At 37.1% G+C, this 19222-nt stretch overlaps 1 protein-coding gene across 1 annotated transcript; it reads left to right on the top strand.

Annotated features, from left to right (window-relative positions):
• Positions 1 to 839: 839 nt before the first annotated feature.
• tmem222b (transmembrane protein 222b) lies at positions 840 to 18581 on the top strand. The gene is made up of 6 exons (XM_007253046.3): positions 840 to 1048; positions 4234 to 4318; positions 7743 to 7774; positions 8082 to 8178; positions 8713 to 8843; positions 12004 to 18581. The coding sequence occupies exons 1-6, from the start codon at positions 933 to 935 to the stop codon at positions 12089 to 12091; spliced, it is 549 nt and encodes a 182-aa protein (XP_007253108.1). The 5' UTR covers positions 840 to 932; the 3' UTR covers positions 12092 to 18581.
• Positions 18582 to 19222: the final 641 nt, after the last annotated feature.

Genomic DNA, 19222 nt, shown 5'->3' with positions numbered 1-19222 from the left:
CCCTGAATCGCCTTACATGCACACATTGATACATGTATAAACATTGCCTTCTTCACCAACAACAAAAAAAGTTATATTTGAGAGACAACTCATAGCTTTACGAAGGTGGAGTGGAGAGCAAACAGCTGGTCTGAAGTACATGCTCTGGTTAGAGTAGAAAAAAAAGGCCAGGCGGCTTGCTTTTGCTGTTTTTGCAGCTATATCTGCACCATACATATCCGATAAGGACCACATATGAAAGTGACTCAAATCTGATTTAAAGGAGGAATGTAAGATTTATTGTAATATAATGTAATGTAAACTAGAAAATCAAAAACACAACAGTAAAACAAAACAAAAAACATAACCATTTCACTAGGTAATTGGTGGCAAGTTAAAAAGCAATTACTGCTAATAGAATAAAACCACTTTTTCATCCCTCCATCCAACCGTTTTTTTATTGTAAGCTGATGAAATGTTAAATTCAAAAGGCAGAAGGTTGATGACATCATGTTGATTCAACGTTAAACTTTTAACGTTTGCACAACCATTTAAAATTAAATGTTGTTTCAACGTTGAAACAACAACATACATTACTTCAACCATTTTTGAGCCCGCTGGTGTGTACTTCACCCTGCCATGAAATAAAAACTCACAGATAGTGTTTAAAGTGTTACAGAGTCAGACTGTTGGGACTTCTGGTTATTATTATTATTAAAACAGCGCGTCTCAGTGACGTCCTGTTATCAGACTCGCTGAATATTGTAGTAAATTAAATTAAAGTACTTTTATAAATGTCTCTCAGCGCAGTTTGATTATTCAGGCTGGGCTTTGACTGTATTCCCCGCGCGCGCGGCCCCGGAAGCAGCGCGAGGCTGCGGCGGGCTGCTCCTCGTCAGAGCGCGCGGCTGAACGGAAGCGGAACGGATGAAGGTGATTGTGCTCGGCTGGTGATGGCGGATGTGGAGATAGAGTCCATGAAGAATTACCGCATAGCGTTCGAGAAGATAGACCCCGGCACCAGCCGATACCCCTACTGTATAGTGTGGACGCCCATCCCCGTCTTATCGTGAGTCTCACTACTCCTCCATTTTCACCCATTAGAGAGAGAGAGAGAGCGAGAGAGAAACAGAGAGAGAGAGAGAGAAACAGAGAGAGAGGGAAACAGAGAGAGAGAGAGAGAGAGAGAGAGAAACAGAGAGAGAGGGAAACAGAGAGAGAGAGACGCTGAACTCGTGACTGTCCCACACCGACAACGACTACCAGCTAACCCGCTACGGTCCGAGCCCCGCGCGGCTTTAGCTCATGATTCACGCGCTGAGTGAAGCTAAATCTCCCGCTGTGGAGAGACGGTTAGCCCGCAGCGCTCTGTTTACAGCTTTCCCTTCGTCCGAGTACAACCAACCAACCTGACCCTGAACCCTCACAACCCCGACATTTCTCCCCCCAAACACAGCGAACATAACGCTACTCCGCTCACACTCGTTTCTGACCTAGAAATATCCGTCTATATCCCGTGTTTACAGCTGTAGCTAACCTAGCTCTCTGTATGTCAGCTAACCGACCTAAGTAACCTGTTACTGTTTTGATGGAATAACATTACAACACTCACACACAGTTAACCTAACCTAGCTTTAGCTACCTTTACCCAAAAAATCATGTTCACATTATCATTTTTGTACAGCATGTTCAAACTAGCTACATATTTCAAAAAATATATGGAAAAACGTAAGAGACCACTTAAAAATTGTGACTTTCTTTGACTTTACCAAATTGAAAACTTCTGGAATATAATCAAGAAGAAGATGAATGATCACAAGCCATCAAACCAAGCTGAACTGCTTGATTTTTTGCACCAGGAGTGGCATAAAGTTATCCAAAAGCAGCGTGTCAGACTGGTGGAGGAGAACATGCAAAGATGCATAAAAAAATAATAAAAAACAGGGTTATTCCACCACATATTGATTTCTGAACTTTTAAAACATTTATGAATATTAACTTGTTTTCTTTGAAATGACGATGCAGTACATGAAGAATGTATCGGAGTAAAAGTATTAAACTTATCTAATGTATGTAGAAAAGTAAAAGTCAAAGTAGTACTTCTGTAGAGTGCAGATACAGCATTTTAATACAGTACAGTAGTAAAATAGTTCTACTTCATTACTATACATATGTCAAAAACACAGCATAGATTTTGAATTATTAGTGTTTACACAAAGATGGTGTCAGACTGCGGTTCATTTTGTGTTGTGTTTAAACCCGATCACTAGATAGCAGTATTTTTTTTCTGTTGTTAGTTTCCATGGTTCTGAGCAAAAAATAGCAGTTAAACGGTGTTATTTAAGCACTTAAGAGAATAATTCAACTTAACCAGACATTTTAAAAACAGCAAATTTACATGTATCAGCCCATTCAGTCTACAACAGTTTGACAAAGTTCTAAGTTGTGTTCTAAAAGCCCTTGCAATGTAGCTAAATGTGCCAATATTTGCACCATCAAAGCTTTGTGTCCATTAATAGATTACAAAAACTAGTATGTTATGTCCTCCAACATTTGTCCTGTCCCATGGAAGCTAAAGAATGCTGCACTGACCTTTTGGACATAGGTTTGGGGCCTCATGCACTGAATGTGTTTGTGTTGTGGGTGTGTTAAAGCAGGAAAAGCACTACAATGTGCAGGGCAGTGGGCCTCCAGGGCTAGTGTTTGGAAACACTGGTGTAGCCTAGCAAAAAACATCTTTCAGTGGTGGCTCAGTGGTTAGAGCAACATAATACATATATGACAAAGGCTAATTATATGTTCCTCTTATTATTTATGTTACTCTAATCTTCAATAAACAGAATACATTATCACTGTTATATGTTGTAAAATGCAATAAAATGTATGTTATAAAAATGCTATAGAAATAAACTAACCTATATGCAGTGGTTTTATAACTTGCACTGTGCACCTTGTTGGGAGTTGAGAGCCTTTTGAAGTTCAGTCCAAGATAGAGTTCAGTGCTTTAAGCTGTGTTAATATTTAATTTATTTTAAGGTCATTTTTATTTGTGTTGAATTACGATTACTGAAAACAGCAGCAGGAGCCTCTGGGTTGTATTTGAGCTGTATGCTGAAATGCTGAAGATCAATACCAGCAGTGTCACTCTAAAGTTGATGGATGTTGAAACTTAAGGTGTTTTAGGCCCCTCTCACTTAAGTCCTTGCTTGTAAACATGAGTAGAGTCCTTTAGATGAATTATTGGTGTGTGTTTGTCTGGGTGGCAGACTGACCGTTTCAGGTTCCACTGGAAAGTGCCTGCTGTGGGTTCAAATTCCACCTTCTCACCTCAGGTGTATTTGCATAAATATAAAATTATCTCAGACAAGGATTTACACTGGATGAACTTATAATACACCGCTCTCTCTAAAGCCATGTTTTGCTCAGTTTGTGTATATAGGCCAGCAGCACTGTCCGGAAAGCCTGTGGAGATTAATATATCCATGACAGTACTGTATCTGCCCTGCTCTATTTAGGGTGAAGAAGTTTCAGCTGGTTACAGAACAGTGCAGAAACAAGGAGCACCAGGTGTCTCAGCAGTGCTAGCAAGTGTGTGTGTGTGTGTGTGTGTGTGTGTGTTGAGAGATTGTGTGCTTCTCACCACTGGATGCCTGTGCTGGTTCCTGTAGGATGAACGCTGCTATGCACAAGAATATAAATCAGCAGGAGAGCTGGAAGGCTGCCAGTCATATGTGATTGCCTGGATTAGGGCTCTCTCTTATATTATACAGTTTTAGAAAATTCAGCCTTAAATTATAAATGATTTAGGTTGTGAATCAATTATAAAATAACTCTTATCTAGCTATCAGCTTATAAACTGAATACGTTTTTTTATGCATGCTTTTAAACATGTATTTCCAAAACAGCAACTTTACCGGGCGAAAACTTTTTATGGAAGTCATAAAGTTTTTTTGTTTTTCAGGTCATTTTGAATAATTTATATCGATTAATTGATCAAGATTTTTTTACACAGTTTAAGGGACAGTTTTTTGATTATTATTTAAATATGTAGTAAACAAAAAAAATAAAAAAACTGAGAACTTGTTTTTCATTGTTACTGTCATAGTTACTGTTAAAAAAACATACGTAATGATGTAGTTTACTACTATGCTTAAAGTTTGGCACAAAAGTCCTAATGTTACTGCTAACTTAAGTAAAGCATACATTTGATAATATTTTGAATTTAATGCATGTTTTTTTTTACTTATCTTTCAGATGGCTCTTTCCATTCATTGGACACATGGGGATCTGCACCTCTTCAGGTGTGATCCGAGACTTTGCTGGGCCATACTTTGTATCGGTGAGTGCCTTGAATTAGTCTGATTTGGTTGTAGAAAACATCCTAACTCATCCTAAAACTTTTCTTACACTGGTAAAGATAATAGGAATAATCACAATAGAAACATTTTAAAATGTCTAATGGCTTTTTCAAAGTTTTACATGTGGTGGTGTTGATTACATTATGGTTAATCTTAAAGTGGTCAATATTCTATATGCACTTATTTAATAAAAAATACATTATAATCCAGAAGTCACCAACCCTGCTCCTAGAGAGCAACGGTCCTGCAGGTTACAACTTTATCCCATCTAACATACCCCACTCTCCCAGAGGCAGTAATTAGATGGATCAGATGGGATTGATTAGTTGGAGCTAAAGTCTGTTTAAAGGTAGCTCTGCAGGAGCTGGGTTGTGACCCCTGTTTTAAGCCAATATGTCTTTTCAAAACATATTCTAATTCCTCAGGCATGAGGCCGCATATTTGTGATGTGATTTTGTTTGTAATGTCTGTTGTGATGTAGCATTTAGAGACATCAATCTCTTAAGATGTCTGGCTCCTGTCATCCTTTACTCTGATCACTTTGGGCTCTTATGTTTCTGTAGAACAGAGCACTTCACATCAAACCACTCCCAATGATTTCACTTACATCTTGACTGTGTAGATATGCTGAAAATGTAGTTATGTAGTTAAAACAAGTTATAAGTTGGCCATCCTCTCATTATTAGACCTTTCTCTCTGTTATGTTAGCTGTGATGATGTACTATTTAGAAGCAATTGAATAAGTCACAGTGAGAAGTAGCCTGGCTAAAGTGTAGCCTTTGTCAGTGTTCGTTTAAAACACAATTGGAGAAGGCCTCAACTATACAGTCAGAACTGTTCATAAGAAGTTAATGAAGGAGGGAAAATGTCAGAAATGTGTATATTGCTTGTATTCAAGTATATTCCAAAGCACTGCACTAACTTTTGGACTTAATATAACACAGTGGACAAACACCATCAGATGACATGGCTCTCCAAACCGTCACTAATTGTGGAAACTTCACACTAGACCTCAAGTATCTCTCCACTCTTTTTACAGACTCTGGTACCTTGATTTCCAAATAAAACAAAAAAATTACTGACGGTCAGTGGTGTTTTGGAGAGACATGTCAAATGCTGATGTTGATCCACTGTGTTGATCCATGTGTTATATGTCATATGTTATATGTCCAAAATCAGTGCAGTGTTTTCTGGGAAAATCTTCCAGCACTTCATGCTTCCCTCTGCTAACAACTTTTATGGAGATGCAGATTTCATTTTCTAGCAGGACTTGGCACACTGCCCACACTGCCAAAAGAACCAATTGGTCTTTAACATAAAATTTTGAGATTCTGACTTTTGGGTTTTCATTGAGCAAAAGCCATAATCATCAATAAAATAAATAAATGCTCAACATAGATCAATCTGTGTGTAATACATATATATATATATATATATATATATATATATATATATATATATATATATATATATATATATATATATATATATATATTTTTTTTTTTTTTTTTTTAAACTGAATTACTGAAATAAAGTAACTTTTCAATAAAATGTAAATTTTTGTAGATGCACTAATATCTTAAAGAAGCTTAGTTAGGATATTTCACTCAAGTTTTTTTTTAGTCTTTGTCACAGATCATCTTCATACTAGACTACATATGTCTGCTATGTTCTTGCTGGAGTGTAGCGTGACGTGTGCTGATCAAGTATAAACCAATAGGGTGTCAGAATAGTATAATGTTAGCAGAATGTTTATACTTCTCATCCAAGCACAATCAAATTACTAATCTAAAAGAAGAGATTTATCTGGATATGTTTTCTTTGGAGCGATGAGAGGACAGAGTGAAAACAAGCTGAAATAAAATAGGAGCAATGAGGCTATTTTTAAAAAGGAAGCAGTAGAAAGTACAGATGAGTAGAAAAAAAAATTACTCCAGCAAAGTATAGATAACCAAAATTTCTACTTAAGTAAAGTAACAAAGTATTTGTACCATCTTACTAAAAACCTCTGGTACTAATTTACCTATTACTAATTTATTTTTTGTCCTATTTGAGATGAATTTCGTCCTATTTTTTTTTTACATTTTACAAAAGTATCTGTGATAGAAAAAAAAATATAGGATATCAATTTCTTATATTTAAGTTCCCGTTAATAAACTGCTGTCAGTTGTGAACATGCAAAAAGTAACTGGTAGAATGGAGAACTTAGCACGATTCTTAGCAGATCCTGGGTAGCCTATTTGTTTCTGTTAGACTTTTATATAGTCTATACTTCACTCGGGATCGGGGATCGTCCCTCTGGAATAACTTTAAAGTTCAACACCTCCCTACAAGAAACATGCTCTACTGGAGCTCTACTGGATTGAAAATGGAAATCTATAACAATGTACAGTCCAGTCTCTAATAGGATGAGCCTCAAGCTGCAATCCTTTATCTCCTCTCTTTTGCCTGTCTTGCTTGATATTTGATTGGTCTTAAGCTGATTGTAGAGGCCGGAGGACCTCCAGCTAGATATCTGTAACTCTTCCAATTTTGCAGAAGCATGATCTATATAGGAAATAAAAATCATGTTCGAGGCAGTTGCTGGATAAAGTGCAGATTCAATGATTTATATCATCCCTACTACCATATTTAAAACTGCTCACGTAGCAGGATACTGTCTCTTTAGCTCTCCTTCATCGTGCAGTAGGGAATTCCTTTAGCCCTGTGCACTTTTGGCCACTAAAGCAAGCCTGCGTGTGGCTGACAGTTTCAAGTGAAACGTTTGCTGGCAGGCAGAGTTCTCTAAGAGGGCAGGACAGTTGATCTGATGTGAAATTGAGCCGCTGCACATGTAAGAGCAATAAAATTACCTGTAACAAATCTCATGCCAGACTGAGTTTAAAGGTGTAGGATGACCAAAAACATGATTTAACACTTTCTCAAAATGTAGTTAGAGATGGGTTATGTAAAAAAATAAAATTGATATTAATGTTCTTCAAATATTTTAGTGATTTTTAGTTACACTTTGGATTTTTTTAGTTCCTAGTATTTACGTAACAGATTTTTAACCTTTTTTTTTTTTTGTTGTATCAAAAGTTTGGACACACTTCTTCTAATTTAATGTGTGTTCTTTCTTTTTATGTTTTTTTTTACATTGTAAATTTAATATTAAATACATTAACGCTATACAGGAACACGTGGAATTATTTTGTAAACAAAAAGTGTTAAACAAAATATGTTTTATGCTTTAGACATTTAGACACATTTGTCTTTGAGGACAGATCTGCACACTCTTGGTATTTTAATCTTAGTGTCTTCATAAGGAACAGTCACCTAGAATAGTTTTCTCAGGGTCTTCCTGGAGGTGCTGAACAAATAGAGAAATTATATTGTGGTGACTTCTTTGTTACTGTTCTATTTCAGGAAGACAACATGGCCTTTGGAAGACCAACAAAGTAAGTTGAATCATATTTTAAGGTGGTATTTTATTTCTGTAAACCCTATAAGGAAAAACAGTACATGAATACATTTTTAATACATTTGAGGATTTTTGTGCATGTAATGAAGCTGGAACTTGTCTGCAGTGTGGTCATCTACACTTACTGAGATAACATATTTCACCAATTAAATATATGTGAATGTAATGAAAATATATATATTTACATGTACTTGATGTGATGGAATATACAAAACACAGTACTGTTCTGCTGTTAGTGTGTTGTGTTTTGATATACACTCTGTTGCCTTCAACATTTTAAACAGGTACTGGATGCTGGATGTAAGTAAAGTGTATGCCAGTGGCTCTAATGCCTGGGACACAGCCGTTAATGATGCTTCAGAGGAGTATAAACACAGAATGGTACAGTATGCATATACTTGCTGGTTTATTTCTTTAGTAGTTTTAAAGATTGTTTAAGCAATAATATCTGAAAGAGAATGCTAAAACATGTAATATTGGCATTGCTGTGCTATCCTAGACACAAGTAGTGCCAGTATCACATATTATAGCTCAAACCTCAAGTGAATTATTGCAATTATACCATAATTCCATTATCGCTGTTTATTAAAAGATTTTGAGTTAAAGAGGACGAGAAAATACAACCTATTTGGTTATAGTCTGCGAGTTTAAATAGTTTCATTGCTGCTCTGTTTGTAGCTGCGCTGTTTGGTTTGTAAGCGCTGCATCGTTGCTAGGTGACCTGTATGTGGTGGAGTAATACATGGAGAGCCTCGGTTACAGTGCATTACCAGCTAATAATGGCATTCATAGAATGCCTCTCGGCCAATCACGTTGCAGGGTCGGAAATAACTGTGGTATAATACATTTTAATCAAAATTCTTCTGTTAGTAGTTTGAAAAAACAGCTCCTAACAGTCAACATCTCTTTTTTCAGCACAACCTTTGTTGTGACAACTGTCACTCTCATGTTGCCATGGCATTGAACCTCATGCGCTATGACAACAGCACCTCATGGAACATGGTGAACCTCTGTCTGCTTGCTTTGATACATGGCAAACATGTCAGGTGAGTTTAACAGACAGTTTCTCCGTTTTTTTTTTTTTTTTCTTTTTTTTTCGTTCTATTTGTGTTTGAATCAGAGTCCTTATGCAAAGTCTGCTCACTCAGCTCCTGTGTTAGCCACATCCCCAGCCAGTTATTCTAGTCATACTGGACCAGTGTCTGATAAGAAGAGCATTATCCATTTATAAATGGTTTCTAGAGTTTGACTTGAGAAACAGACATATGTGATTATTGAAGGTTTTAAGGCTAGTCTGGCTACTATGAATGCATGTGTCTCCACAACAAGAGGTAATTTTCCTCATTTACTGTGTTATTTGTTTTATTTTTATTTTAAACAAATTTAAACAAAACAGATTTAAACAAAACACAAAATAACACAGCAATCAATCTTTTCACATTATTAATCAACTATTTATTTATTTATTTATTTATTTATTTTAGAGCTGAAACTGAACTGCAAAGTAGTATTGTGGTTCTTCAATTTATAGCTATGAATTTGTGTATACTTTTTTTTTTTTTTACTGATTTCTGAACCTTATGAAAATAAACTTGTTTTCTTTTCATTATTTGAGGTGTGAAAGCTCTGCACCTTTTTTGTTATTTCAGCCGTTTCTCTTTTTCTGCAAATAAATATTTTTATTTGGAATTTAGAAGAAATGTTGTCTGTAGTTTCTAGAAAAAAACAACAATGGTTATTTTAATCAAACGTATACCTATAAATAGCAAAATCAGAGAAACTGAAGTCAGAAAGTGAAGTGGTCTCTTATTTTTTTTCCATAGCTGTATATTTCATTCAGTAGTGAAAAAGTATTGAAGAAAAAATGTTGTTTCAGTACATCCCTGCTAACAGTACAAGCATCTGTTAAATATGTTAAGATGAATTCTGTTTTAATGTCTGGAAATAAAACCACTTGCTCAACAAGTATGTGTAAGTACAGCAAGTGACTGTTTACTAATTGTACAGTTTTTATTTTTAATTTATATAAAAAAAATATTTGGCTATTACATCATAAAATTGCCATTGCTATATGTACTACACCAGAAACCTTTAAAGACGGCATTATAATAATATCATGGCTCAAGTGTCATAATATTCCCATCACTAACTCACTAGACATGTGGGGTACATACAGAACAGTAAATGTTCTGTATCACATTGACGAACATTGGAAATTAAAGCTCAACACAAAAGTACCTGCTCTTTTGATGCAGTGTCAACACATGGCAGCAGGTGTGTGAGTTAGAGTGAGCCAGCTGGTGTCTGGATGAATGAGATCATTTAAGGTGATATTGAGGTTATTTTCATGTGAGAAAAATGCTGTATGTTCACTTCTCTTGGTCTCTTGTGGATCCAATATCTAACCAGCTTCCTTAAAGCATTTTGGTGTAGGATCATCTTAGCTTGTAACATGCTCATGCGGGGTTCACATGGGTGGGACGTGCCTGCCAACGTATGCGTGTTTTGCGTAACGGGCGCACATTTTGACCTCTTGGTACACTTGTACGATTCTAAAGTACATATTGTTTGATCTTGATTTTGCCAGTTTCAGTCAAGTTGTCACCAGGTTGTCTCTGTAATGGAGATTTGTGGTTACGCAGAATGCATTCGGCCAATCAGAGTGCTTCATTTTCAGCCATCCACACCGTCCAGCCTCGCCTAGCTTCACGCTTTAGTCAGAGACCTTCTAGACCTTTTTCACAGTCGTTCCATCGTTATATTGTTTCGTCCAGCTCTGAATAGTAGCAGTATCGGATTTCTGCCTGCACTGTTTAGCAGGGCACTCGCCGGTTTTCAGACTGCCTCAATAATCTTTACTGGACTCCAGTACAGCTAACAGGAACACAGCTAACATGTTTGTTTCTCCAACATAGACTAACGGCAAGTGCATATTGGGAATACTGTGTTTAAAGTATGATAAAGTTAGATCTGGTTAGAAACTTTAGACCTGGATGGGATCCCGGACGCCTCCCGCAGCACTGTGAGCCTTCAGCTGCAATAGCACCAGCAGCTACATTTAGTTTTTGCAAAGCAGAACATTTCTTTATGATCAACCAAATCACAGATAAAGTTGGACAGATAAAATTTTAATGATTAGTGAGCTTCATTCTGGAGGACAAAAAAGGCATCCGGTTCTCCTATTAAGACCATGTAAACATTAGCAGCACCCTGAGCCCCAGAGTTAACACAGAGCCACACTGTGTTGTTACTGGGACCCAGTTGGGAAGCCATCGTTATCAACAACGCTGTAATGACATATATCCTGAAATTTAGTTACATAAAACTAAAACATAACATGCTTCATAAATTTCTTATTTATTTGCAAATAAAAGTGTGAAATTTACCCATACCCACTAGTTCAGATTTAACACTATAATAAGCAAAGTGCCAATAAAAAGACAAGCAAAATAAATAATGGTAAGAAAGAAAACTTAAAGGAAAAACTCTTCATAAAAGGAGCTAATGCTGCCTCCAGCCAGTCTGAGCGGAGTTCATATATAAGAGCCTCTACCCTAGCTCATAATTGCGTTCGTCCCTGTTGACAAAAGAATCTGAGAACACGATCATTATTCCACTATTTACACATTAAATCGCTCAGTTACAGGTCAATCTATTGTTATACTGTCTAACAGTTAAACCTTACTGTACGACAGCATGACGCTAGCGTGCCAGCGGTTTTAGCTTAGCATCTTAGCGAGGGATAGCTTAGCGCGTTGGCCTAGAAATCTGACCAATATGTTTAGTTAACCTGCTGAGCTAACGGTAGGTCTTACTTAATTCAATTAAGTACAGGCAAAACCTGGTGCCGTCACTCAATCTCCAGCCATGCTTAACTGATCACCCCAGCCAGAGGGCAGTGCTTGGAAAAAAGGATGGTCTTGCGATATATAAAACGCGAGACGTTAAAGCTTTACGCATATAGTGGGAAAATTAAGATCGATTTGAATCTAGAAATCGATTAGTCTCATCTTGGCTCAGTGTGCAGTGTACAACACAGATGGGGACCATATTTAACCTTTCTTGGCCCCATCATATGAGAACCCATGGACAAAACCTGGAACCCTGGGCCCCAGATGTTGGGCACAGTATGGGAGGTTATAAAGTTCTCCCACGTTTACTAAACCTTCTCTTTTGCCGTTTGTGTGTTCTCATTTTTCTCTCCAGCTGTGCTGGCTTTCTGAAGACCTGGCTGCCATTTCTGATCCTAAACAGTGTCATCGTGTCTTTGGCTCTGTATGTGAATCTGCGGTGACCTAGCAGGAGCAGAAAGTAAAGGGGAAGCCACAGACCCCTGTCTTCTGATGGAGATCCAGGTCTTTGTAAAGCAGGTCTCCAATGACTCTCTGCTGGACCCTCAGGACGAGATGAAGATAAACCTTGTCCAGACTTCAAAACGTAGGAGACCTAAGCCTCTTTGTGATAAGGAGAGAGGGAGAACCTGCTATGGGTTCCATGTCTCATGGTGATGTGAGGAAATGCTATACTAAAAAGCTATGTCTTCCAAGGTATGATTTTGGTGTTGCTTTTGAAAACAATGGTGCTGCTTTTAGTTTGGTTGCAGATTAGGTTATTAATATTATTATTATTATTCTGTCCCACGAGCATAAAAGTGTAACGAATTGAATGTTGGTGTTTTCATCAGTGTGTGTTTTTCTAATACATTTTTCATTTTCTAAAAAAAGGGGTGGGAATGTGATATGGGTGGTTAATTAGTTAGTAAGATGGTAACATGCGTAATGTTTTACTTATGAAAGGTTTAAGCATTACAGATTCTTTGAATTGCTTTTTATTGTGCTGCGGAATGGCATGCTTTCAAGTGCATTAATATTTTGTATTATTAGTATATGATTATTTAACCTTTTCAAATTTGAATGTTAACAATTAAATGAAGCCTTTTTTTGCATAATATTTCAAATCTCAGACTTTACTGCCATGCCATCATAGATTTACTTCATATATTTATTGGGTTTTATTGTGTGTGAGAGGTAGCAGTCTCAAAACCACATTTTAGTTCCAATTAGGTCTTCTTTACCTGTAGACTGCAAGTTTATATTAGCAGTTATATTGCTATTCTGTTTCCTTTCTGTTTGTGCTAGTCTAGCATTATTACTTCAACAGCGACCTGCAGAATAACTTCCATAACTGCAGGGCACACCTGCTGAGGGAATGTATAAGGAATGTTGTTAGAGCAGAATGTGTCTGTTGTCTCAAAGCTCTATATCAGCCACAGTAGGTCATTCCTGTCAAGTCGAGAGAAAAACACTCTTCGCTGTGTGTTAGTTAGTGTGTTTAGTTTAGTTAGTGTTTGCTAACTAAAATGTACCACATGAAATTACATAATGTTTTGTACACAGTGTGAGTAAAAGAAGACTTACTATTTTAACAGGGATGACTAAGTATCGAGGCAAATGTCTTGAGGTTGGCAATATGATACGATATTTTAACATATTGTGATCATTTTTCTTATGGTAACGACAATACACTTTTTTAAGCATATCAAGGACACGATCAATGCTTTAAGAACACTGACCCAACTTTCAAATTTCATGACAAACTGTGTAATTAGTCCTGTTTGGATCTCAAATTGAATAGATGACAGAACAACTTGAATGAATGTCACTGTATTCAGTATGGGACAGTGTTTAAATTGTTTGGCAGTGTTTTTAAGGTTCTATTTTTACTGATGCATTTTGACCATGATCACGTGTATCATAAAAATGTTTTTTTATGATACACGTGATTATATTGCCCAGCCTTACAAATGTCTTTATTACATCTGTCAGCACTGTAAACAGGAGGGGTAATTTTCTCGCTTTAAATCATGGCCAGTGACAGCATCGATAGTACTATATTCAGGGTGGGCATCGACCACTGGCAGTACATCCTGCCTCATCACACTTCATTCATCTTCATTCGTCTTCTCTAGGTGAATATGCCTCCCTTCTGCTATGTGGGTGAGCCAAGTAGTGTAACATATCTAGGCAATATATACTGAGAATATCACTAACAAGCCGGTGGAACACAGAATATGTCTAAGACTGCAGTGCACCGGCATCTGCAGCTCAATTTAGTGGAATCTACCTCTACCTTTGCAGAATTCAGCTCAGCAGGAGTTGAGAGTAGTCAGCACGGGGGACAGGTTTTGTACAGAGAAATACACAACGCACATCAGCACACGCTGTGAATAATGTGGCTGCATTTATTATATTGCTATTGATGTTATTGATTTTAGTGTGATTGATTAGAAAACTTTGTGTCTTTAGGGATGCACTGTAATGGAATTTGTGGACCAATGCCAATACCTAATATTTCTATTGTACAACCCCAAATAAGTTGGGAAAATAAACATTAAAAAAAAAAAAAAAAAGCATTTCAGCCCTGTAATATATTTCAAAATAAAGATGAAATCAGTTTGGACGACTGTAATACTTTTTCATACAAGTTCATACTTTGTGCATCAAAGATGGGCTTGTAGACCTCTAGTTTGTGAACAGATGCTTGAGGAAATTATCGAAATTTAAAAACAATGTTCCTCAAACAAAAATTTAAATAGAGACTTGTATATTTCTCTCTTTCTGCACTGCATAATATTATTAAATGGTTTAAGGGTTCAGGAGAAATCTCAGCTGAACATCTGTGATGTCCTATCCCGCAGATAGCACTGCTTCGAGAGCCATCATTCAACAAAAATTGATAGAATCACATGGTCAAGATGTTACTCAAGCAAACCTTTGTCAAGAACAACAATTATAGAATTCACAATTTTTGCTTACATTTTACTGTGCAAAGATTGAAAGAGACTTGTAGATTTGTCACTTTGCACTGCATAATATCATTAAATTGTTTAAGGATTCAGGCGGAACCTCAGCATATAAAGGCCATGGGCTTAAGCTAAACATCCATGATGTCCCGTGCCTCAGATGGCACTGCTTCGAGAGCCATCATGCAACAATAATTGATAGAAACACATGAGTAAGAGGTTTCTCAAGCAAACCTTTGTCAAGCACTACAATATAGTTAAATTCATTATGAACCTACTTATAACTTTTTCATGTGCAAGACAGAGGCCGTATGTTATCCATGTGCAGAAGTGGTGTCAACCCTTAACTCTGAAGCATCTGGGATTGACAGTCCATCACACCGTGAAAACGTGTATATATACCTGTATATGGTCAGACGAATCAGGATCCTTTTTTTTTTTTTTTTTTTTACACAAATAGGCACCTATTGGAGTGTTTTGCATGCCTAAAATGTGGAAATGGATGTACAATAAATTTAATGAAGTTAATAGAACAATAGAACATCTTATTCATACCGTGTGCAATAAAATAAAACTCAAAGTATACATAGGAAACTCTTTTTGGGGTCGTACATATATGTGGATGCTGGTGTAGGATAAATTTAAACATTCTGCTCTTCTGAAATGTTGTACAGTGTCTGATGCATAATCATTATTATGCAGTTATCTGCTGATAATTCAAAGATAATTACAATATCATTGTGCATCCCTAGTGGACATACTTAGATGCTGGCATATAAATCAATTAATGGAATAAATTCCAATTGTGACCATTTAAGCTCCTCTGAATGCATGGTGCTTGTAGGATCTCTGGTATCGGTGATTAAAAAAGAGAGAAGAAAAAAGGGGGAAAAAGCTTTCTGTGCTGTTGAATTCATCCTGACTATGATGTCAAGCCTTATTGTTTGCCTTTCTCCATTGTACATATTAACTTTGCATTTAGTTTCAAATACCAGTTGAACCCTGCTGTAATCCTAAACCATGGTCAGGACACCAAATCCGTTACCATGGTTCCTGTGTCTGAATCAAATCCCTCCATTGTTTGGAATCAAACAGAAAAGCATAGAGCCCCCTTTCTTACTCTCTCACCCCTTCTTGCTTTCACTGCTTTTCCCTCTCTTTTGCACTCCTTCGCTCTTTGGATGCGTTGCCAGGAACAGCAGGTAGTGAGGGGTCCTCAGCTCTTTAGAGGCTCCTGTTAAAGATGCTTAAATCTCCTTCTGCATGTGCAAGGAGAGAGAAAAGCCCCTGCAGATCTGCTCATGGTCTGCGCTGATCAGGTTAGAGACGCTTCAGGAAATGGCCTTGAGTTTAGCGGAGGTTCCCATGTATGGGCCTCTTTTTAAAGAGCTCATTGAATTTTTGCAATTTTGTTTATATTTTAATTTAAGTTTAGCATCCAAACATTGTAAATGTTCATACAATCCATATATAAAATCTAAGACTATTCTCACACAGCAGGTAAAAGACCACCCCAGATCAGATTTCTTACCAAATACAATGTTTATTTAAGGCTGTTCACACGATCTTTTTAATCTGCAGAAGAGCAACACTTCAAGTGAGGTTTCAGTTTCATCATCCCCAGCCTCACAGAAACAATGAAGGAGTTTAAGAGGCTGACAGCTGGGCATATAATGGATAATGCATTCCAGTGTTCTGTAAAATTGGTGTGTTACTTTAACCTATTTTTTAAGATTTTGTATAAGTAGAATAGGTAGTAGAGTGACAACCAGGTCACAGATTCTTGTCGTTTAGGAGAAAACCTTGTGAAACCTGCCAAACTCACCTCTCAGTCAAGAATTTATTAACCAACTGCACAATTTACCAAGCGACAGACGCCAACTCTGCATAATTTTTTTTTATAAAATATATTTTCACTCAAATTAATGCTAGAATGCTGATGAAGTTATCACTTACTGGGCTGAAATCATATATTTGAACCTGACCCCATGACAGGAACAACCAACAAACTTTCTGCCAGGAAAATGGCCTATGAGCATTCCTGGCACTACTAAACCATTTTTCCTTTGATTCTCCTTCTTTTCGTGTCTTGAATCATGTTGGTTATATGACAATATCCCATTTCTTTACACAGCCTTTTGCGTTTTTAATGAACACAGCAAGATCTTTTAAGCTGCACTGATTGTGTAGAAGGGTGCTGGCAAGGCAGTGTTGCATTGTGTGGTCCTCTCCACATTCACAGGTGGTTTGGCCAACTTTGTAGCCCCATCTGGCCATGGCTCCTTTTGATTGCCCTATTCCTGTTCTCAGGCGGTTAAGTGTCTTCCACTGGACCTGTGGTGCTTCTGAGCTTGAGGGCATCATTTGCCTTTTGACTCTGCTTCTAAAGTTTGGTAGAAATCGCAAGTGATAGTGATAATATAGCTTGACCGCAGCCGCAACATACCTTGCATCTACCTTGACCCCCTTCTTCTACTTTGACCCCCTTCCTTTGATGCTGCCACCACATCCCCTTTTGACCATGTTCAAACATTTTGTTAAAAACATGGAGTGGTTTAATTTTTATTTTAAGGAGAAACATTACCCTAAATATTAAAAGTTTTAGAACCGTTACCTCACTACCTTGTCATTAATCACTTACTTACTGCTGTCATCCGTTTTTATTTTTACTATTATTCCTTTTCCTCATGGCCTTTTTCCCTCCTCCTAGATGTCAAAGTCACATGAACTCAGCATGAAAGCATGGCTGTCAATTTGACATGTATTAGATTTCAATACCACATAATGAAATGGCCCAAATCGAAATTGAAAATCAAGTTTAGTGTGTTTTTTACTTTTTCAATTACACATCTGTCACACCTGAAAAAATATAAAATTTTGGCAACTTTTACCTACTGTGTGAAATTATAATCTTTAAAAACACAACACATTTACGCATATCTCCTTTTTTGTTTAGCCTAAAGCAGTTTAGCTCCACCCACGTTATGAATAGTGTGAAATCGTTTTTTTAACGCAGCATAGCGTTGCAGGAGTCTGAAGTGCTTGCTTTGCTCGCGTGAATGTTGCTCACGGCGTACACGGGTGCATGCCCTTGTCTGCTTGTTTGCCAGCATGTTCTTTGTGTACACCTTCATGCATGCTCCTGGATGTTTGAGGCTATGTAAGGCTGGTAGCGTGTGAGAGGGTCTACCTGTAGGCGTCATTAACTGTAGTGCTGGCTGTTTTATGTACTTAACCTACTTACTGCAGGTTCTCACTCTATATTTGTATGCATATTTTCATATTGAGATATCTAAAGATTATTTTTGAGATTGTATTTTGCTGATAGAAATATTCCAGAAGCACTATAGTATTAGAGATGTGTGCTATGCCTGCTTGAACAGACGCTTTGTTGACCCATTTACCTGTGACAAATGGTGGTTGGGGTATAATAGATAAATTAGTCTTTATAAAGAGCAGAATGTATTTTTATGTGCCCCTCTTGCTTACGTCAAAGACGTCTAGAAGCTGCAGGAAACCTGCAGTGTTTAAAATAAGTGGGGGAAATGTTCACTAGGACCTATTTCTCCTCTGCTTTGAGTGGTTTTATTTTACAAGTCCATTATCTCTCAGATCCATGATGCCACAACTACATGCAACTGGGTTTATTGGTGGGTGCTGCTTTTGGTGTTGGGGTAATTCTACACCATCTACACCATCACCCACTAAAGCAGAATTCAGAAGTTGCTTCATCAGTGTATCCATGGGGATGTTTCTGGAATGCGGATACCTGTGGTTAGAGCGATCACTTTAAACACAAAAGGCATTTTTCTGTCATATGAAGGCTTGGTGGTGATTAGGTAAAATGGCAGTTCCTCACACTCATCATACAAAAATACTAATATTGTCTGACCACCCACTTGTTTAATCCAATAAAAACAAATCTTCCAATAACCTTGTAATTGATGTATTTAATTTAAATAAATTGAAGAATAAATCTGTATGCATCAGTGTGGTTCTTCTGTGAGTGAACAATCCTTAATCCTGAATATAAACATTTAGGTTAGTTGTTTTCACAAACAGGGATTAGGCCTAGTCCGGGACTAAACAGTAATGTGAATTGAGATATTTTGTTCATGACTAGGTTTAATCCCTATCTGGGAAACCAGTTTTTTTTTTTAACATCTGATTGAATTACTTGAATAATGTTATGAACAAACTTCTGAAATGATGCCAGTGTACATAAGAAAATATTAAAATTGGGCTGAAGTGGGAATAATCCGAGACCATGGTTAGAACCACTGAGCTGCGACATTGATCTGAGCACAGTATGAGTCTTGGCTGGTGACTCAAGCGCTTTATAGTATTTAAAACATGCTCTCTCTTCTATGACTGTTTTTTTCTTATATCCAGATTCAGCTAAAAAGCTAAGTAGGAATTCTACCAATTCTTGCAGATGTTATTTATTGACATGGAAATCTTATCCAGTGTATTTTTTTTTTTTGTTTTTTTTTTTGGTGTAGTTTAGATAATTTAAAGTATTAATAACTATAAATCCATACTGTCATTTTATTCACAGTCCAAAATGACTGATTAATATATAAAGTTTGTCGGGGGTAGTTTCACCTCGCAACATCCACCATG

The sequence above is a fragment of the Astyanax mexicanus genome, chromosome 3 (assembly GCF_023375975.1).
Source record: "Astyanax mexicanus isolate ESR-SI-001 chromosome 3, AstMex3_surface, whole genome shotgun sequence".
NCBI lineage: Eukaryota > Metazoa > Chordata > Actinopteri > Characiformes > Acestrorhamphidae > Astyanax > Astyanax mexicanus.
The sequence above is the reverse complement of the archived record's forward strand: the minus strand, read 5'-3'. Positions and strand labels throughout refer to the sequence as shown.